Source organism: Branchiostoma floridae, chromosome 11 (assembly GCF_000003815.2).
Source record: "Branchiostoma floridae strain S238N-H82 chromosome 11, Bfl_VNyyK, whole genome shotgun sequence".
NCBI lineage: Eukaryota > Metazoa > Chordata > Leptocardii > Amphioxiformes > Branchiostomatidae > Branchiostoma > Branchiostoma floridae.
This window is the reverse complement of record NC_049989.1, coordinates 9,389,286-9,411,784: the sequence shown is the minus strand read 5'-3', so window position 1 is coordinate 9,411,784 and position 22,499 is coordinate 9,389,286. Positions and strand designations below refer to the sequence as shown.

At 42.3% G+C, this 22,499-nt stretch overlaps 2 protein-coding genes across 8 annotated transcripts; one reads left to right on the top strand and one right to left on the bottom strand.

Moving 5' to 3' along the window:
• Window positions 1–691: 691 nt before the first annotated feature.
• LOC118425978 (protein FAN-like) lies at window positions 692–6,307 on the bottom strand. The gene is made up of 7 exons (XM_035835170.1): window positions 6,162–6,307; window positions 5,366–5,438; window positions 3,684–4,969; window positions 3,000–3,172; window positions 2,380–2,803; window positions 1,411–1,870; window positions 692–846 (listed from the first exon to the last, which is right to left on the bottom strand). Exons 2-7 carry the CDS (start codon window positions 5,430–5,432, stop codon window positions 710–712), a joined length of 2,547 nt encoding a protein of 848 aa, XP_035691063.1. The 5' UTR covers window positions 5,433–5,438; window positions 6,162–6,307; the 3' UTR covers window positions 692–709.
• A 5,518-nt stretch (window positions 6,308–11,825) lies between these two features.
• On the top strand, window positions 11,826–21,362 carry LOC118425994. 7 transcript variants are annotated; one of them, XM_035835194.1, is made up of 7 exons: window positions 11,826–12,010; window positions 12,372–12,534; window positions 13,242–13,417; window positions 18,479–18,572; window positions 18,775–18,854; window positions 19,804–20,017; window positions 20,267–21,361. In XM_035835194.1, the coding sequence occupies exons 2-7, from the start codon at window positions 12,429–12,431 to the stop codon at window positions 20,953–20,955; spliced, it is 1,359 nt and encodes a 452-aa protein (XP_035691087.1). In that variant the 5' UTR covers window positions 11,826–12,010; window positions 12,372–12,428; the 3' UTR covers window positions 20,956–21,361. The 7 variants fall into 7 exon arrangements, with proteins under 7 accessions (XP_035691087.1, XP_035691088.1, XP_035691089.1 ...); XM_035835195.1 differs by having other exon boundaries at window positions 11,826–12,014; XM_035835192.1 differs by lacking the exon at window positions 11,826–12,010 and adding an exon at window positions 12,769–12,926 and having other exon boundaries at window positions 12,053–12,534; window positions 20,267–21,362.
• Window positions 21,363–22,499: the final 1,137 nt, after the last annotated feature.

Genomic DNA, 22,499 nt, shown 5'->3' with positions numbered 1-22,499 from the left:
TCCCAGACTAGCAAGTTTCCCGACTCACCTCCGACAATCACCGTTTCACCGTCCCAGAACATACACCTACAGAAACAGGGCATAGAGTGTTTGTTCTGAATAATTACTAAGCACACCAGTTTTGTACATTAAGTACAAGCAGTGTAAGACCTTAGTCTGGGTACCATATCCGTATTCTACCGGGCTCCTCGTAAGGAGCCCGCTAGAATACGGATGGTACCCAGGCTAGTAAGACCTGACGTTAGGTACTCGTTTTCATCTGTCAGTGTGAGGGGGTGTGAGGAAATTGTTGTAAGGCATGGAGGTGGGTACCGATATGATGTACATGTTCCGGTACAAAAAACATTTGATCTTGTTGGACTGGTCCAAAAAAACAACACCGGAAAAAAATGAGTGGACCGTATGTTGGACCGAATAGATAATGACCACATTATATCGGCATTCACACGTTTTGGTACTTACCGGTTAAAGAATAGTCGGATACTTCGCCGAACAGATTTCTTTGTAGGAAAATGGTCCATAATGTTTTGAGTATTGCCCATTCACAAGTTTTTACAAACAATTAGGTCCGGACCAGGACCTGTTCATCTGAATTTACTGTACCGGCACTCATCCCTTGTAAGGTGCCTTTCCTAAGGTTATGAAAGGGTTTGAACGCAGAATGATTACAATATGATTACATGCAGTGTATACAAATTAACAATATCTGTTACCTCAGTGGTTCTTCTAAGTCCTTGGCGCACACTTCGGTGCCCGTGGTCACGTCCAACACTCGGAGGTAGTGATCAGCACCACACGTCAGCACACGCTGACCCTCCGGACTGAAACTGACCGCATGGATGGACCCTGCAAAATTGGTGTGAATATCATTTCTTCTCACATATATATTATTTTCAAAGCTTTCAAAAGGATGGATTGTCAAACAGACATTGATTACTTAGTACAAAATTTGGGAAGTTGCAGGTTTCATTTGCCAGGAAAAAGAATGATGATCCTATTGTAGGATCAAAACAATCAAAATGTCAACGTTTAAGTCTGATTTATTTTCATAACTACTTGAATCTACATGAAAGCATGAAAGCTCATTAGCATAATGATTGCCAGGCATCTACAATTCTTAGTCACGTATCCCTAGATCACATGCTCAGAGTAATTGAATCACCACTCCTGATGAAGGTCAACGGATATGTGACCAAAAATTTGAGGTGAGCAATTTGTGTTGAATGACAGTTAAAAACTTCAATATGATTTGAATCTACCTTTGGTAATAATAATTTTCACATAGAACCTAGACAAAGTCACTGTGCCATACAAATGTGTTTGAATAATTGTCATAAATGGAAGTATCATGTTCTTCCACTTTGGGTGACAAAATCCTATAACAGCAGGAATCTAATATTTAATTCTTACCTGTGTGAAGAGGGTGTCGCGACAGCACGTACTGTGACTCCACGCTCCAGATGTACAGCGTGCCGTCTTCCGTTCCGCTCGCCACACGAGTGTTTCCCGCGTCCATACAGGCGCAAACCACACCCGAGTCGTGGTCTAACTCTGCTGACAGCTGCAGCTGTTGTTTCTTAGCTCCACCCCCAATTTTACTCTCCCACAACTTCACCGTGGAGTCCCAAGATGCCGAGACTAGGAGTCCATCTCGGTACTGAATGCACGATACCGCGTCATCGTGGGCGAGCACGGTGTCCAGGATGTGTCCGTACTCCACGGAGTAGACGTAGACGTTGTTGTCCCAGGATCCGATGATCAGCGTTTTGGAGTCGGCCATGACTTGGCACGAGGACAGCGCCATGTTGGAGATGGAGATGCTCCTCTGTTGTCTCTGTTCTTCCAGAGAGTACATCTTCATCAGGGAGTCCTGGAGATGATATAACAAGGTTAACATTACATACTGTAAATATAATCACTTGAAGATACTATATGAATCTTATCTTTAAAGAGGTTAATTAGCCAAGTATGAGTAAGTTAATAGAGTAATTCATCAATCAGTGACTCTTGAAAACATGTAAAACACATGGTTTACGTGTTTTCAAGAGTTACTGATTGAACATATAAGCTTAAATACCAAAACAAATGCTACCAGACTACTATACAAACTCTAACTGGAACCAAACCTCATTCTGAAAGAACTTCATTTTCAAAAAAGGTTTTCTGGAAAATAAGGTTCATCCATTATACCCCAAAAGACTTAACCTGAGCCAACATTTTAGCAACTTGTCTACAGTCTTCATTAGAGCATAATGAATCTTGCCACCCCTTGAATTGCTGCATGGAGGTGTTGCAGACTAACGGTAACAAAAAGTGGTCCTAACACTTTGCTCTGTTTGGACATGCCGAATGCAACACTTAACCTAAGTAGCAACCAACCTGAGAGACAGAGAATATGGTTTTCCCGCTGGGTGCCAGCCGTACTGCCGTGACCGTGTCCTTGTGTAGCTTGTGTTCATAAACAGGCTTCAGACCCTCTCTACCCTCCCACAGCGCAGCAAGATGGCAGGATTTCATCATTGGAACTCTTGTGCTGGAATCTGTGGCGTTCGTTCTGAGGGATTCTGATTGGCCCCCCGATCCCATCAGAACAGAGTCTTTTGTACCAGGACTCTGCTGGAACCTCTGTGGATGGGGACCGTGGAAGAGTTGTTTGGGCGTCTGTCCAAACTCCATGATCTGTGCTTCTAGCGAGAGACGCTCGTTCGGGTCGGTGATGCTGTCCAGGTCGACGGCGCCTTCGTACGTTAGGTGGTAGAAGACGTTGTACGCATTCTCTGATGCCTCTCCCCGTTGCTTGTACCTACATCATACACATCATAGATTAGAGAAATTTCCTTTTATCAAGAATTTCTACAGTCTAAAGTAAAAGTCCTATTCCAACAAAAGTTTTCATCTAGAGACTAGGAAAGAAACAACACCTTCTGTAGTGCTGTCCTACTTTTGGAAGTTAAGGCAAACGCAACATTCTAACGCAGAACAGACTTCGCAGTATTCACCCAAAGATGAGGTCAATCCACTCGTGCAAGCGGCTGGAAACGTAGTCGCTCTCGAGCGCCTCGCGGCACTTCTGAACAAAGTCGTCATGGTCGGCGGCCCACGGCGGTAACTCCACATCCTCAGCCTTTGTTCCATCCTGCCTGGTGCCAAGCTTCAAGTGTTGTGCATTGACCTGATGATAGATTAAAAGGAACTAGTAAAATAGATCTTTCTTGGACATAGATTTTTGTAGTCCACTAATGATATAACTCTGGCTCTGAAGCACATCACCATGAACAGCACATACCTGCTTGCATTCATGTATACAAATGTACAAGGATAATATCCCATTCTATACAAAATGTACATTTGTATCTAGTACTAGTAGTTGTTGCATTCTAGTCAAGGTATCTAGTAGACTGTTGGTAACAGCTGTGACTTTGTCACTAATTTTTGATGAATATTATATTATACAATTCATCAGCTAGCCATTGTGTACTTTAGTCAACAAGAATTAATAAAAGAAATTATGTCATTTTTTTTTCTTTCACTGTTCACTCATATTTACCTATAGTCTTTAAATCTCTTAAGTCCAGGTACTACACAACCTTATGCTAGAGAAATAGGTGTAAATGTATTTTGCACATAATGTTGAAACACTTTTCTGAAAAAAATACACCAGATTTTACACCAAAAAGACTCACCAAAAATTGTCCGGATGTCTGGTAGAATTCTGGGATGAGCTCCTTGACGTCAGAAGCCCCCGTCAGGACGTTGTTCCACGTTTCCTTGATGCTGAGGAACATCCGATCCGGTTGGTCGAACCTCCCGTTCTGCAGACACAGCATGTACTCTGGCGCCACCCGTACCAGGTAGTACACCACATACCCAGGTGTGGAGTAATGGCTGCCGTACATGAACTTGGGATCGGGCATGTCGTGGTAGCGTTCCAACGTCCTGTGGAGACGCTCGGGATTCAGGGCGCCAATAGGCTTACTCAGATCACGGTAGGTCTCTGGTCGAGACAGGTCTAGATTTGCGCTGGTATAGTCCGCTACAACCCATGGAAATACGGGATACTGGGTCAGGTCGTTAAAACTTCGGTCCGCCATGTTGTTCAGGTACATAAGATAGTCGAAGTTCGACATGACGCCACTCTGCCAGCGTAGCGTCGCGTTCTCCTGCCCTGTTTCCGCCAGCGCGACGTCAGGTTGCGTGACGATGCTGTCGTATAACTGGTCTCGTAACTCCTGTTCCTTCAGCGTCAGGAATAGGTCGGATTTCAGACCGTCCTCGCTGCAGAAGATTTCCACTCCTACCTGACGGAGTAGGAACCTTCGTTTCACAATCCTCTTGATGTCAGACAGCTTGATCTTTAGGACGGGATACGGATCGATGTTGTTGAACGGCTGAAAGTACAGTCGCGATGACGTAATCATGATGCGTCCGGGGTTCACAACAAGCGGATCGATCTTATCTCCAACCATTTCTACTACGATCTTTTCGTACAATGTTTCCAGCCAGCTGGTGTTGAACGGGACCCGCGCTTGGCGAGACTGCACAATCGCCGCGATCATGGAGTTCTGGTCGGCAGCTGTTAGTGTAGACGCTCTCAACAGCTGTTGCATCTGAGGCAAAACGTCCTCGATCATCACAAAATTGAGAGAAAACAGATACTTTTCTTTCTTCTTCTTGAAAACGTACGGCGCGACTATATTACCCTCCTTCATCTGGTACACTTGGGACGACTCGATCAAGATGACGTTTCCCGTGGCGTTGATCCGTGATGTCACTGGTCCCTGCCACTTCTCAATCGCTGTGCAGCTGCGCAGCGGGAACTTGAGCATGGGCAGCATGACGTCCTGGGGGTCAAACACGACGGACTTGGAACACATCTTGATCCGTCCTCTCGTTTTCCTGCGTATTGCCTCCTCCTCCGTAAGTCCATGGGTGTAGTAGAACACACCAAAGTCTTCAAAGTAGATCTCACCTTTTGAAACAGTAGACAAAACAATATAAGACAAGTTACAAACATATGCTCTGCCTTGGTTTTCTAAATGAGCCACACATGGGGCAGACCCAGGACACCAACAAGTACACAGTACACACAGGGTATGGTCAGGGAAAGGAAGGCCTTAAGCCTGTGTCCGCTGTAGTCAACCTAGAGTAGAGTAGGGTTTCTTATTTCAGATTGATGCTTTCTATAATTTATAAAGCTATTGTTAAATGCATAGATATTATATCAGAAATGAAATTCAACAAAAATTGGTTCAAGCAAGGAGGTTAGAAATCACTTGGTTCAAGGTATAAAATCTATTGTGTTACTACATCTGTTTAACTTTAAGACAAAAATCTAAAAGAATTTACAGTTATTACTTTATCTTACCTGGATCCAAAAGCAGAAGTGAAAATCGTTCCTTCTGTTGATCACTTCCCTCTCCTCCAAAGGCCATGGCGACCTGGGAACAAATCAAGGTATTCCTGTTCTTGAACTTTATTTGTAGCCTGGTATCCTATCATAGTATAGCTCCGGGTTCCTGTAAAAACCGGGGCCCCGCGGGGCCACGGGGTACCCCCGCGCGCCCCGCGGGGCCCCCGTTGTACCCCGTCGCGGCCCCGGTTTTTACAGGAACCCTATAGCTCCCGAGTCTCTTCTGTATTTGCGGAGAGGACAGAAGAGACTGGATACGAGGCGTATGTTCTTATACGTTACTTGTCAAAGAAATAAATGTACATTGTAGTAGGCCTGTATCCTAAATCCACCTAGCAAAATCACTTGTCAAGTATTCGGTATGGGCTCAAGTGATCAGGGGATTCAACGTGTTTATTTTTTTTTTTTTTTTCTCACCTTGTTTAGGCAAGGAGGGAGGTTGAAAGAGGGTTCAACCTCCTTGGTTTAGGGAGGGCGCAAAAATAAATTCAACCAGTGAAAAGCAACTTTCCCTTCAAGCTATTACAAAAGCAACTAATTTTATCATTTTAACGTTAACGATGCTATTGTGAGATAAACTGAAAGCCAAAGCACAGATTTAACTCGGACAATAGCTGAAAGGGGGAGGGGGGCTTCAAGGTGGCACACAGCATTCATTATAACCACGCCCTCTCGATAGCAATACAGCCAAATACTTGAAGATAGAATTACTCATGTGAACTGTTGGAAAAGCCAGCAAATGTGCACCAACCTGTTTGGGAGGAAAACAGCAATCTTATGGGGAGTCCAGGACTTGAGGTGCACGATATCACGAGCGCCTTGTGTGCCTTATGAGGAAGTGGATGCTGCAGTTCTGCTAACTTCTGCCAGGGGGCGCTCGTAACTGGTCAAACTATTCGACCAACTCACAAAGTGACCAATATTGTCGAGGCCTAATACATGTGTACATGCAACTTTTCGTAGCCAACCAGAATCCCAAACATTTCCTCAAACAAAGAAAAATCCCTGTTTTGAAACCTCGGTAAGAAAAACGTTCAAATTGGCGCACAAAAAGATTAGAGATACTACTACATAATTACCTTTGCTAGAATTTGTGAATGGGCAATACTCATGATCAAAAGAATGGTCCACCTTTCTACAAATGAATCTGTTTGATGGAGGTCAAGGGATAGGTGAGGTGAGGTGAGGTGATGGAGCATCCGAGTTCTAGTGGCGTTTTAAAATCATATCTCCATGTAAAGGCCCCCTCTCACTAGACGTGCGGCACGCTTGCGGCATTGCTGCGTTCGTTCACTGCGGCACTGTTGTGTTAATTTCGCCGATTCACAGCACGAAATCTGGGTTTTAAGCAAGCTTAAACTCAACGTAAACGCGACGTTTCTGCACCCTTTCCGCAACTTAACGACATCTATCCGCGAACGTAAAGATCCCCTTTAATGTTACCTTTACGTTGGCACTTATATGTACTTATATGCACTCCTCACGTGCCTTTCCGCAACTATTAGACGCTTAAAGGCGTCGTTAATGACAGTTTTTCGTAACCTATACGGGAGGAAAGTATGCGTTTATTAAGACCTTTCTGCACCCTTTCCGCAACTTAACGACATCTATCCGTGAACGTAAAGATTCCCTTTAATGCACTTATATGTACGTTTCGGCACTCCTTCACGTGCCTTTCCGCAACTATTAGACGCTTAAAGGAGTCGTTAATGACAGTTTTTCGTAACCTATACGGGCGGAAAGCACGCGTTTCTTAAGACCTTTCCGTGATCTTTTGACCACATTTACAGTCGATTTCCGTCACGATTTCCCCACGTTTATGTGTCGTTTACACACCCTGAAAGGCACGCGAAGAAGTGCAGAAACGTACTTATCCGAACGCTTTCCGTGATCTTTCCTTGGACTATAGTTGTCATTTATTTTTAGTAAAGGCGGCGTAAGTTTAAACCTTTCCGCATCTTTAGGTAGGCTTTATGTGTTTTGTGTGGCTTAAATTGGAACTTTTGCATCGGGTATGCGTGTCTTATTTGGTGTGAATCATACCTACACCGGTATCTATGGCTTTGCCGTCTAAACTATCTTGTGAGTCCAATTGTGGACTTGGATTGGTCGACCGAGGGAACAATCGGTGTACAATATCCATGCACGAATCTCCGCTACATTTAAGTCCACAATTTGGAGTCCAGTGTCGGGCGATACGCCTGGAAAGACATCATTTCAAGCAGCATAGTTCCATCTGGCCATCACATTAGGAAAAATCCGCTGAGATTCCCGAAGACGGGTACTGTTTTGTGATGAACAGGCCGTGCTCTCCATATCTCCGCCAGCTTATGCTGGTCAAGATGACACAGTCTTGAATTCACCCTGAGTTGTGCCCCTTTGAAGACTCTCCAACATACTCCGTTTCTGGCAAGCCTTGAGTGTCCTATGGTTATGTCCGTTCCGTCCTGTAGTTCCGTTCGAATCCATTTGCGGCAAAGCCACGCCGATAATCCGTGTGTTGAAACGGATCCAAGGCTCCTTCTTGACTTGTCCCGAAACAGACGCCCTGCAAACTGGTTTCTTCTATAAATTATGGTATATTCGTTAGGTTTAAAAAACCCACCTTTGTCTGTCATTGGATAACGCCCTATCACATGACTGGCCTCTTCTGGGAGCTGCTAATTAGAAATTCAATGCCGCGTTGTTCGTTATTCATAGTTGACGGCGAATAAATTTGAATTTGAAAAACACCATCCCCTTTGTACGCTGTTTAGCCAATGTTAAGCTAAACACAACTGTTACCACACTAGAAAATACCAGCCTTTCTGGGAGAACGTGATTATTGCTTGTAGATAATAAATGTTCTTCCAGATGATAAGAAAGTTTTTTTGTACAATTATATAAACAGCAAACCCGCTATATTCCCATGATACGTTACCGCGTAGTGAGGACGCTATGTCGTCGGGATGCCAAGCTGCAAGGCACAGCCACCCGCGAGCGACATACTGCACAGGCCGCCCAGTACTAGTCCTCTTACCCTGAACGGGAACATGCCGTAATTATGACCACCAATCTTCGGGGGCATGTACCCAGTCCTCCCGGCGACTGTTGTTTCCTTTCAACAAGGAGGTTAAATATTTAATTTCCTTGCTTTCAACGCTACCTCTCCAACATCTTTTTCTGTAACTATCAATCTCCACCTCTGTAAAGAAAGTTCAGAGAGTTTTCTGAAAAGTAAGCTCAAAGGCAAAGGTAACGGAACGATATCGGTAACATACGATACTACTGGAAAAAGTAAACGCTACCTTTCCGACATCTTTCTTGCACCTGTACATAGCATCTTTTTGTGTAAAGTGAGCTCAATGGTAACGTAAAGACATTGGAAAGATACCATATGTTCCATGAGGATATTTTGATTTTCCTGGTTTCGTCAAACACGCTAACACAGAATGAGTTATTCAGGCGAGGTCGCTACTTTAGTGAGAGGCGCATGTGGTATATTGAGTGGAAAATACTCGTAATTTGGTAAAAGCAATGCCTCTTTTAAGAATAATAATTAACGCTACCTTTCCGTTTGCACCTATACATTCCAAAAATTGTATCTGCTATATGTAAGTTTTAACCAGGAGCAAATGTTGCTTATCTTGGTTAAACTCAACACGTTAACACAGCAGGGGCTATTCAGGCGAAGCTGCTGCGTTAGTGAGGGCGCATGTGGTATATTGAGCGGAAAATAATGCCTCTTCTTCAAATAATGATTAACGCTACCTTTCCGACATCTTTTTTCCACCTATACATAAAAGGGGGGAGGTTTGCTTAAACCTCCCCCCTTTTATGTAAAGTCAGCTCAAATGTAACGGAAAGACATCGGAAAGATTGTATCTGTTATATGTAGCTTTCACAAAGGAGATTTACTTTTCTTGGTTAAACTTAACACGCAAACACTATTCATTTGAAGCCGCTGCTTTAGTGAACGGCGCATGTGGTATATTGAGCGGAAAATACTCTTAATTTGGTAAAAGCAATGCCTCATCTTCAAAGAATAATTAACGCTACCTTTCCGACATTTTTTTTCCACCTATACATAAAAGGGGGGAGGTTTGCTTAAACCTCCCCCTTTTATGTAAAGTCAGCTCAAATGTAACGGAAAGACATCGGAAAGATTGTATCTTTTATATGTAGCTTTCACACAGGACGATTTGCTTTTCTTGGTTAAACTTAACACGCAAACACTATTCATTTGAAGCCGCTGCTTAAGTGAACGGCGCATGTGGTATATTGAGCGGAAAATACTCTTAATTTGGTAAAAGCAATGCCTCTTCTTGAAGTAATGATTAACGCTACCTTTCCGACATCTTTTTTCCGCCTATACATAAAAGGGGGGAGGTTTGCTTAAACCTCCCCCCTTTTATGTAAAGTCAGCTCAAATGTAACGGAAAGATATCGGAAAGATTGTATCTGTTATATGTAGCTTTCACACAGGATATTTACTTTTCTTGGTTAAACTAAACACGCAAACACAGCAGGAGCTATTCATTTGAAGCCGCTGCTTTATTGAACGGCGCATGTGGTATATTGAGCGGAAAATACTCTTAATTTGGTAAAAGCAATGCCTCTTCTTAGAAATAAACGCTACCATACCTATACATAAAAGGGGGAGGTCTCCATAGACCTATACTGATAAGAGTATGTAAAATGAGATCAATTGTAACGGAAGGGCAATGAAAATATATCATCTCCTATTGGTAATTTCCACCTTAGAGAACCACGAAAATAAAAAAAAGGCGAAGGTTAACTGATTGTATGTGAAAGTATGGTCGGTTCAAAGCCTGTAGATGTTTTCTGTACATAAGCAATACCCGTTTCATATACGGCGCATATAAGGATGCTTAAAGGTTATGTAAAGATATTACATGTATTTAATCTGCCTTAACGAATACGGAAAGGTTACGGAAATGTAAAACCATGGTTTCCGTGGTCTTTACGATACCGTAACCTCTGCGGAAATATTTTCCCACCTTTAGGCTACATTTAAGTATCTCGGAAAGTATGCTTAAATATTCGTTTTCGTGCTGTGATTTTGTCTTGCACTCACACTGACGTACGGCACTGTTGCGTTTCTAGACTAAATGAACATGTTATTGACAATTGCAGCGTTGTCAATTTATGAAAAATCTCCGTAAAATGATGAGAATGCCCCAAAATGAGATTTATAATGAAAAGATTTCCCTTATGATAGTGAATTATATGGTACATATGCTATAAATAACCTTGAAAGACTTTTACAGTAAAGGAAATTACCCAAATGAACGGACACGAACTATATACCAGATTTCACTCGATGTGTACGTTTTGCACCATGTAACGTTGTGTAATTATGTATGTTTATATGTTTATTCACCAATTTTGTAAATTTCTAAAATGAAAATGTTTGATATTTCATACTTTTTTTGTATGACGCTGAGTATTTTCATTGTCGGCGGATGGCTTGCCAGCCTATTGATGTCTAAGTCTATCATATTTGTAAAAAGTGAGAAAAATATGGCCCATGGGTCTGAATGACTGCAATTTTGTATTTTATCGGTGGCAGGCTACCAGCAATGATTAGCTTGTAACGTTATAACGCAAACGCAAACTCGTTATCATCCAACATAAATAATTTCTTTTTGAACGTTGTACAATAACCTTTATCTCTACATCCGTAGGTTAATCGATAAACCAGTTACTTATTTTTTGTTTTCAAGTATAAAATACTGACCTACTTTCCATTAAATAAATCAAAAGATGTATTTTTAAGTTAACTCTGAATACGGATACAAGGTAAGTTTTCTGGAATTAACAGTGTTTTAACTTGATCGAAAACCGCTGTAAAATTATTAGAAATGCATCTAAAATAGTTTTTCGGTGATAAAATGATGTTTACTTTTGATTCTTGGTGTAAAATAGGCAAAATATATCCTTGATACTGTTTGAGGCATGGTGGCGGCACCGTTGGGGCACCGTTGCGGCACTGTTGCGGCACTGTTGCGGCACTGTTGCGGCATCTTGCCACTTGCGTTATTTTTAAACTTTTTAAAAAACGTCGCGCTTGCTTGCGGCACTTCTAGGTTTGCTTGCGGCACCTCTAGGTTTGCTTGCGGCACCTCTAGGTTCCGTGGCGGTACATCTGACTGCGTTTTCGAACGCAGCAATGCCGCAAGCGTGCCGCACGTCAAGTGAGAGGGGGCCTTTACAAACACCATTATCATATTAATGCCTCTTAGACCAAGTTTGGACTGTAGAAACTTGGTAAAAAATGACTATCAACTCTCATCTACTTCGCTCTTGTTTCTTGGACCGTAACCCCAAAAGATGTGAACGCCTTCCGGGTATTGCCGATGTAATTATCTGTTCATGTCACGTGATCGGTCCAAAATCCGGCCACTAACTTTTTAGGTCGGGTTTTTCCGGACCGGTCCACTTACCGATACCCACCACTACGGTCGACTACACCGTATTGTATCATAATCAGTATAGTCAGTTTTTCGATGTAGGTTAGACATCCAGGTAATAAGATACACCACTCAAGCATTTCTGAGGTCCCTATCATGTGCTTCTCTGAGATATAGGGTAGGTAAGGTAGGTAAGAAAAGATCCATTGAAATTCAAATTGTCTTTAGCTTGACTTTGCCCTCCCTTTGTTTCCATTGGAATCCAAATTGTCTTCAGCCTGAATTTGTCTTACATGTTGCCTATTGGATCCATGGACAGCTAAAATTGTCTTCATTCTTAGATAGGGTATAAAAGGGTCTTCCAGTGATCACTTCAGTGTCACTGACGAAAACTGTTGGCATGGATTCCAGTTAAAACGTCTGACCGTTTCCAAAACCATATCCAGTTGCTTGAGTAATTACGTTTTGAAGTATAATCAGTAACTTCGTCAGTTCGTCTAACCAGACGATAACCAGACCATATAATCAAACCAACCGGGCATTTTCAGTCTGCTGTCGCTAACGTTGCACGCGGTAACAGGAGTCGGCACTTAGAGTCTACAGAAATGCTGTTTGACATTCGTAAAGCGTTGTTTGGAGCAGTGCTGGTGATGCTTCTAATGTATGCTGGTTACCTGACTTTGACGGATAGTGTTTTCTATAGGATAAATGGTAAGTTTTAAGTTTGCAGCATTCAAGACAGCACTGCATTTGTGTAATTATAATCATGCGCAGGGTAATACATTTGTACGCCGTACCGATACCCACCCCAGTCCCCTAACAGTGATAATTGTCGACTACACTCGATTGTACAATAATAACTTAATTACCCGATTGTAGTCTGACGATAACCTGACCACGTAATCAAGCCAGCCGGGCAACTCCGTAACAGTTACCCATTTTCAGTTTGCGGTCGCTCACGGTACACGCGTTAAACATGAGTCGGCACTTTGTGTCTACAAAAATGCTGTTCGACAAAGTGTTGTTTGGACTAGTGTTGGTGATGCTTCTAGTGTGTTCTGGTTACATGACTTTGACAGATAATGTTTTCTACAAGAGAAATGGTAAGGTTTTGCGTTTGCAGTATTCAAGACAGCACCTGTGTTTGTAATTATATGCGTGACTGTGTCATAATAATCATGCGTAGGGGTGATACATTTGTAAAGGAAAGAGACCCTGATAAATTTTGATCTCGTCGTATTTTTATGTACTTAGAGTTAGATTTCCCTGTCGGTTTAGATGATATCATGTAGCAATAAGCAAACATCGTAAACTCATAATTCCGTCGGATACCCCATAACCTGGAGTATTAGGAACCCAGGTAGTAATTGGATGGTACCCAGCCAAGACAAACATGAAAATTTGAATGTATTTTTCAGCGTCTAATTTCGAGATGGACATAGAGACAAAGAACCCAGTTGCCCGTACCCAACGTCACACCAGAGAGCGGGAGGGAGAAGTGGCCTGTGTGGTAGAACCTGCGCTGACGTCCTGCGGAGGAATTGGGTTCGCCTCGGTACTCCTGCAGACGATAGATGACCTCACTACTTGTCTGGTATGTTAGTCATTTCTCGACACACTTGCTTACACGGCAAAAAGTTTACAATGTTTCTGTTACCTTTCTTGCGGTTTACCCTGAAGTGGAAATTTTGTTTAGTTCTAGCGCTTGTTTGGCATAGTGTACTTATATCTGTATGTGTGGCGTAGTTTTGAAAAGGGGTATGCTTCGGTTAGACTAGTTTGTTAGAATTAGATAAACCTTTGCCGAAATTTGCAATTCTTTGTGCCTTGTACAGCTAGACTTCGCGTCTATTCATCCATATGATAGCTGGTACATATGGTTGTACAATTATCAAATCCTGTTTTTCCCTGAATGAATTTTATTGCTCAAAAGTATTAATCACACAAAGTGTTTATGGCAACCAACAAAACCTACTAGCTATATAGATGATATTACTACGAGGCTACAGAACAACAAAATATTATCGATAACAGCCACACAGTCATGTTACGTGAGTAGTAGAATACAGGTCTGTTCAGACCAACTGCAGTTCTGACTCCGCCGCTAGGAGTCGCTGCCCCAAGGAGTGTTGACATAATTAGCTTCTTATCGGCTTACCGTAGGATTAACGGCAAATCGGATTAGCGCTAATTAAAGGATTAACTAATTCATTAAACTGTATTGGATTACGTATGGCTTCGTCTTGGTTAATGTTGATCAACTGGATATACCTACGCAAGTGTATTGTTGCATACAATACCGATGACGTGGCATTACCCTATTGGATAAGTATTTACGGTATGATATAAAGACGGAGAGTCCAGTATTGTTTACCCCAGTGCATCAGAGTCACATACATAACGATACGTCAAGATGTCTGAACTGCCAAGATCTTGTAGCTGAGTTGCTGGGTTAATGGGCGCTACGTCGCAGCTAGTACAGCTCTTGCGCGCGCAACCTATCGTCTCACTTACCCGTGTATACAAGCGCTACGGGTTTCCTGACACAACAGCGAAAAGGAATCGGTGGACAAATACTTGATTTAGTCATTAGGTTCGTGCTGCATGTGATTCGTGAAATAATTAAAGAATAAAGCCTTTTGTGGTATGGACGCAGACAAGAGAGGTTATATGCGTTGGCGGTGCTGTGGTCATTTTCCTCCGTACTTGTAGTGTGCGTGTACTATATGTGAGACATGTTGGCTTGCCCAGGCATGTTTCATGCCTGGACCCCGCCTCCTTCTTGTCACAAGCTGTGGTGTATTAAACGCTGATTGGACGTTACAAGAGTGGAGTAGTTCATAATGGGTCCCAGCACAGCAGAAGAAGACACTCTGATCGAAAATCACCGACAATGCCTCACGCCTGTGACACCTGTAGCAAGGAATTCAGTCGAAAAGCAAACCTCGTTCGTCACCGTGAAGGGATACACGGTGACGTTTCAGAGAGTGCTTCGGATAAAGGTACATATTACATGTCGTGAGTCAGCCATAGCCTAGACATAACACATCACGAGTCACTCTTATGCATACATATCATATCATATCATATCATTTCATATCATATCATATCATATCATGCCATATCATATCATATCATGTTATATCATATCATATCATATATCATATCACGAGCCACCACACACACACACACACACACACACACACACACACATATATATATATATATATATATATATATATATATATATATATATATATGTATATATCGCATGTAGTGAGTCGCTCATACACAATACAACGCAACATGAGTCACTCATACACATATTCAACGCATCATGAGTTGATCATTCTGCGCGCAACTTTTATCTTGAGTTACTCATAGCCCCGGTATACATATCACGACCTAATCTAATATGGACATAACGCATATTGTGAGTCACTAATACACATATAAAGCACAACATGAGTAACTCATTCTGTACATATACTATGAGTCACTCATAGGCATACATGTCATATACCGAATCAAAAATACTAGTATACATAACGCATGTCGCGATCGTCAGTCGCTCGTACACAATACAACGCAAAATGAGTCACTCATTCTGTACACAACTTATATCGTGAGTCACTCATAAGTGTGCTTAGTTACATATCTTAAGTCACACATAGCAACACATATTTTGTGAGATACTCGTACACACATTACATATTGTCACTCATTATATACCCGATGAGTACTATGTGTCACCCCCGATGCCGAACCTATTTTGTAAGTCGCTCTTCATAGTCACTCATACAGTAGACATGGATAACATATCGTAACCCCCTCTTTAAGAAGCATATACATATTACATGTCATGAGTCACTCATATCCTACACGTAACACATCCGATGAGTCACATCAAGAGTCATTCCAAATATAAAAGTTAACGTATAGGTAGTCAGGAAGACTTTGAGTAACTCAAGATAAAGTTGCGCCAGAATGAGTGATTCATGTTGCGTCGAATGAGTGACTCACGTTGCCCTGTATATAACGTTATATATATATATATATATATATATATATATATGTGTGTGTGTATGAGTGACTCATGTTGCGTTGTATATGTGTATGAGTGACTCATGTTGCGTTGTATATGTGTATGAGTGACTCAAGGTTGTGTCGTATATGTGTATGAGTGACTCACGACATGCGTTATGCATATATTGCAATGGCTGGTGATATGTATACATAGGCTATCAATAAGTCATGATAAAAGTTGCGCGCAGAATGAGTGACTCATGTTGCGTCGAATATGTGTATGAGTGACTCATGTTGCGTTGTATTGTGTATGGACGACTCACGACATGCGATATATATACTAGGCTATGGTTGACTTACGACATGTAATATGTATGTATGTATATGTATTTTTATGTCTATAAGTGACTTACAAAATAGGGTATGTATGGTTATGAGTGACTAACGATATGTTACTTCATTCATCTATGGGTGCTTCACAATGTAAGGTTTGAGCAGAATGAGTTTGATTCATGTTGCGTTATCATCTATGAGTGACTCAAGATGAGGTATATATACATGCATGGTTATCAGTGACTCCTAATATGATATGTCTATAGATATGAGTGACCGCTAGGTGCGTGATTTAGTAAGCCCAGGCTAATCTGAATCCAACTACACAAAAGACACTATGATACTGTTTCGTAACATTGCCGATTTTATTGAACGGTGAGGAAAAGTCACAACCCTAAATCACATGTTTATTACAAAAGTTGTGCTAAGGACGACATTTTATTAGTCACCACCAGGCCACGGCGAATTGGTCAGGGGAGTCAGTCCACGCTAAGATAGACATTTCTCCTGGCTGCGCGACAATACAAACCCTAGTAGCAAACCCCCCCTAACAAATTATTTGCCCTATTAGCCAGCGTAGTCAGTCTGGTAGAGACTAATTCTGTTACTTCAAGACAAGGTAACCATATTTTTTCATCAATGTTTGTTCCGAGACCCAGTTCTTACTGTGTACGATTTCAGTACTGCGATGAGGCAGCGCAGCAAAGTTTATCAGGTAAAACGTTTTGCCAGCGCGTTTCGTCTCTTTAATCACGCGTTGGGGGACATCGCTTTCGTAGTGAGTTAGTGGAATGGTCCAGTCACGGTACAGCGTCCACTCCTCCTCGTCACCACTGTCGTAGTCATGTTCTTCACCTTCATCAGATGACCCTATTTCTGACCAATCAGTGTTCTCAGAATCGCTGTCATCCTCGGTTTCTGTCGTTGAGTGCTCATCAGGAGAACCTATCACAGAGCTGTCTTCATCTAAACTATCATCTTCCTTATCTTCTTGTGACATCATTGATTCATCGTTGTCGTCTTCAGATGAGCTGATCGGTTCTGTATCATCCTCATCAGTTGACGTATGGGAGGCATCGTCAAAGATATCAGGCGGCCGGTAATGTTCTGTCTCGGCGTCCATGACCACTTCTTCCGAAGCACTCTCTGAAACGTCACCGTGTATCCCTTCACGGTGACGAACGAGGTTTGCTTTTCGACTGAATTCCTTGCTACAGGTGTCACAGGCGTGAGGCATTGTCGGTGATTCTCGATCAGAGTGTCTTCTTCTGCTGTGCTGGGACCCTTTATGAACTACTCCACTCTTGTAACGTCCAATCAGCGTTCAATACACCACAGCTTCTGACAAGAAGGAGGCGGGGTCTAGGCATGAAACATGCCTGGGCAAGCCAACATGTCTCACATATAGTACACGCACACTACAAGTACGGAGGAAAATGACCACAGCACCGCCAACGCATATAACCTCTCTTGTCTGCGTCCATACCACAAAAGGCTTTATTCTTTAATTATTTCACGAATCACATGCAGCACGAACCTAATGACTAAATCAAGTATTTGTCCACCGATTCCTTTTCGCTGTTGTGTCAGGAAACCCGTAGCGCTTGTATACACGGGTAAGTGAGACGATAGGTTGCGCGCGCAAGAGCTGTACTAGCTGCGGCGTAGCGCCCATTAACCCAGCAACTCAGCTACAAGATCTTGGCAGTTCAGACATCTTGACGTATCGTTATGTATGTGACTCTGATGCACTGGGGTAAACAATACTGGACTCTCCGTCTTTATATCATACCGTAAATACTTATCCAATAGGGTAATGCCACGCCATCGGTATTGTATGCAACAATACACTTGCGTAGGTATATCCAGTTGATCAACATTAACCAAGACGAAGCCATACGTAATCCAATACAGTTTAATGAATTAGTTAATCCTTTAATTAGCGCTAATCCGATTTGCCGTTAATCCTACGGTAAGCCGATAAGAAGCTAATTATGTCAACACTCCTTGGGGCAGCGACTCCTAGCGGCGGAGTCAGAACTGCAGTTGGTCTGAACAGACCTGTATTCTACTTACGTGTATAAGTGATCTGGTTTCGCATTTGCCATATGATTTCGATTGTAAGGTATAATCACTAGTATCTCCATGCCCAGTTCGGAATAGATTTTGTGGAAGATTCACTTTCAAGTTTTTAATGTACTAGATCAAGCTGGCAAGCAACTGTACCATTAGCTGAAGGTGACAAAACTAGCTAAAAGTACAATGGTTTATGTCGATTATCTGACCCTTTCTACAGGCGAGAGGCTTCACGCCTACCGTCATCTGGATGGCATGTGACTCATGCGGACCGTCAGGACCAGGGAGAAACTACTGGACATGGTACTTTGAAGGTAAACTATCAATTAATACATATCGATTAATACATATGACACATGTAAAATCACATTTTGACCCGACTGGTTTAAACTTGGAAATGGTTGTCTCTATTGTTTGTTTGTTTTCATTTAGATTTCTCGTAGTGATCGTCTTTTCATGTACAATTGTATTATCAATTTTTCCAGTAACGTACAACATTTTCATTTCCCTTGACAGCAATCAACCCAGGTATTGAAAACCGAACAGATACGCGTGTCTGTATGGGGATCTCCAGGGAATATTTCGACTTGACTTCGGTAGGTTGACACTCTTTGTTTACCTTTTTTTACCAATCTTCTCTCCTCAAATCGAAAACATTGAAATCACCCATGTCATATATAGAAACTTGGTCTGTCATATATAGAAACTTGTTCTGTCTTCAGAACAAATTTAGTATATATAATATTAGTCTGTGTAACCCAAACTCCGCTGTCCAGGGTTGTAACTGGCCCCTCCTCGCTCTAGGGGGCCGGCGGATGTTGGGCGGGCTGCTATAATCGAGATTTAATCAGGCTAATGTAATAAGGATAATTTATATTTCTTTTAAAGAAATATGTAAGTTCACGGTAGGGGATGAGGTTTAAGGTTGAGGTTGAATTAACCATGGAAGACAGAACATCTTCGTAAGCCTCTAACTTTACCAAGCTCAGCGAAATTTGACTAATAGAGGGAATAGTATACTGTAAATGCATTTAAGTTCGCGGGGATTTAATTTCGCGGTAGCGGGAAAATGGACTTTTCGCGGTGGTTTTAATTTCGCGGTAGCACCATGCACTGTAGTCTCTTACTGTTATGGAAAAATGTTCGCGGTGGATTTAAATTCGCGGTGAAGCGGCCGCCGCGAAAACCGCGAACATTAATCCACCGCGAACATTTCTGCATTTACAGTAGTATGTCAGTCGTCCTGCCATTGGAGTCAGTACTCATGTACTGATCTCCTCTGGCCGACCGACTGACATATCATACTATTCCGGTGACTCCCCTAGCACACCATTCCCTCTATTTGCCAAATTTCTAGATCTACTACTTGATTAGCGATACTCAGTGTCTAGTAATGTTAGAGATTGTATATATATTCGCGGTGTGATGAGTTCACGGCGTAAGCTCTCCAAGGAAACCGAGTCAGGAAAACGCGAACATAAAATATTACACGATTTACAGTGAGCTATTGCTTCATTCTGTTTCATATCTCCTCACATTCTTCAGGCGTACCGGACCCGGCCAGGAGCAGAGGGGAAACTTGTAGATTTCAGGTTTGCCGACATGGAAAACCAGATATCATCCTACTTCCAGCCAATCACAGCAGAGATCCGCGCTCTCGTCAGTCACGTCATTTCCGGTTACATCAAGCCCGCCCCCCGCGTTCAGAAGATGGTGGATACATTCTATCAATCCTTCATGGCGGGACGAATCAATATAGGTACTTTTAAAATCTATTTTTTTTTGTATGTTTATTAATCTCTTCCATTTTGGGCGGCATTTGCCGGTGTTCAAAAATTGTATTGCGTTCGTTATCGTCAATGACTCTGATATACACAATGTAGTTTTGTTTACATATGAATATACATGTACTAATACTTTAAGATGATGGTTTTTCCTTGATTCTTTTTGAGCAAGACAGCTGGAAATATGAAAAATGAATACGATTTGATCTGTCCATTAATTTCAGGAGTCCATGTCAGATTATTGGAAGAGCACGTTGAAGAGATGACTATCATGGGACAAAAAACGCCGAAACTACAAGATTTTCTTCGAACGACAAAACACATCATGGACGACATCAAGGCTGAGAAAGCTGACAAGGAAATCAGAATCTTCCTCGCGTATGATCGAGATGACATCATTGCATCGTTTGAAGAAGAGTTTGGGAAGGACAATGTTGTACACACCTCCGCCTTTCGGGGAATAGAGATGGATAAAAGACTAGAAGATAAAGTTTGGGGGCGTCATCTAGGTGACCAAGTATTTATGGACATTTTACTAATGTCTAGATGTGACTATCTTGTCCATGATGAGTCTAATGTAGTAGCTGTAGCGTACTGCTTCAATCCGGAAATTCAAAGTTACTTTGTCAGTGGGGATGCTTCAGACCACAAGCGGCTCAACGGACAATCACGTGACAGCCCCGTGGAGCTCTTCCGCCAGGCTGTTGCCAAGGAGACCAGGATCAGCTGGGACCAATTGGAGAAGCAGAAAATGATTAGTTTAAGTATTACTGATCCGAGTATGTCAGGCGATGATAGACAAGAAATTGTGGAGAGAATGAGGTGTTTCGTCAGGAATGTGAAATGGAGCAGATGTGGTCGGGAGTTTGCAGCGTCCAAGAGAGAGAATCTGAGAGCTTTGATGGGTGTTTAAAGCCTGTATTTGAGAATTTGCTGCACAGTTTTTTGCTGATGGCTATTGCCATTGTCCTGGCTGTTAAGTATGCAAATTTCAACCGAATGGTATACCAACCAAACTATATAAGTATAACTGGGCTGTAATTGGTTTTATCTCTAGTGACTTTATGTATAATTGATATTAAAAGAAACACCTTAAGATTTTTCAACACAATCAATTTCATTCTTAAATAGCTTTTAGTCGCAATATTGTCGACTGTTGATTACGGGCGCATTTTCTTACAAAAATGTGTTGAGTCCTGTTCTACTACTAATTGAGCGCACTTGCACTAAGGGTACTTGTATTTTAGGTATAGTCCCTATCGCATATCGCTCCATTCTGTATAACCCAACAGTACAACAGACAACTATGAAATAAAGTCTGGTCCAATGTTTCTAAGTAGTTTGTAACGTTATTTTTCTTCGGCAAGGCTAGATAAACATTACAAAGGCCACGCAGCTCTAGATCTCATATGCATATGCCTTCCTGTTGTCATAACTGGTGACAAATTACTACTACAACACTCAGTCAAAGATATTATCCAGGATATTTATCAACTTTCGTATTCAAGCATTTTGCAATTCGGATCCATCAAATTAAATTTCACGGGTCTTAGTGGCAAGTGTGCAGATGTTGATACACTGGCAGGACCAAATCCGTAGGTGTTTTTTGGCACCGGTACCTTAAGACAGATTAGCCGTGAGACTCGGTGGGCGTCACTCCACCGTCATGGGGGCAGGGGCATGGTGAGTATCGAACCCAGGACCTACTGATTCTGTTTCCAACGCTCTAGCCGTTGCGCCACACAGACACCCTATTCGGATCCATAGCAGGGCAAAATATACTACCGTGTCTACAGACTACAGTGAAGGGTGCTGTATTGTGATCGGACCATTTCAATGATTCAATTAGACCCGTTCGTCATTATCATGGAAATGACTACCTGTTGGTAGTCTAACCAATGACGTCTTGTATACCACACCCGGCCGCAGTGAGGAAAGCTTCAGCCTCACGGTCCACAGAGTCAGCTTTATCTTTCCACAAATATGATGTCCAAACACAACAGACTGGTGTTAGGGACAAGCCTGGTGGTACTTTTGGTGTCCCTTCAATACTCGTTCTTACCGAATGAAATTTCTTACAGGCTGAAAGGACTCCGGGAACGACAAGGTTGAATACGCCGACGCTTTCCGAGGAGATGAAGTGATCCAAAAACTTGGGCGCGATAAATCTGTGTCGCAACAGTTGGGCGATGAAGTTGACAGACATTTTACTTCTGTCGTAATGTGACTACCTCGTTCACGATGAATCTAACGTAGCAGCGGTAGCGTACTACTTCAATCTAGAAATTCAAAGTTACTTTGTCAACGGAGACGCCACCGACCACAGACGGTTAAACGGACAGTCACGTGACTCAGCCGAGTTGTTCCGTCAGGCCGTTGCCAAGGAGACCAGGACCATCCGGGACGTTCTCGAGATGCAGCGCGGTTTCCTCAATACCGGTCCCAAGGTAACGTGGG

Excerpts from the sequence above, each read along its gene's own strand:
- LOC118425994 (XM_035835192.1), top strand. The coding sequence starts at position 12,800 with ATGAGTCGGCACTTTGTGTCTACAAAAATGCTGTTCGACAAAGTGTTG. Across the intron at positions 12,927-13,241 it reads TGTTTTCTACAAGAGAAATG|CGTCTAATTTCGAGATGGAC; the intron begins GTAAGGTTTTGC and ends TGTATTTTTCAG. Across the intron at positions 13,418-18,478 it reads ATGACCTCACTACTTGTCTG|GCGAGAGGCTTCACGCCTAC; the intron begins GTATGTTAGTCA and ends CCCTTTCTACAG.
- LOC118425978 (XM_035835170.1), bottom strand. The coding sequence starts at position 5,432 with ATGGCCTTTGGAGGAGAGGGAAGTGATCAACAGAAGGAACGATTTTCA. Across the intron at positions 4,970-5,365 it reads ACTTCTGCTTTTGGATCCAG|GTGAGATCTACTTTGAAGAC; the intron begins GTAAGATAAAGT and ends CTGTTTCAAAAG. Across the intron at positions 847-1,410 it reads GCGACACCCTCTTCACACAG|GGTCCATCCATGCGGTCAGT; the intron begins GTAAGAATTAAA and ends CCAATTTTGCAG.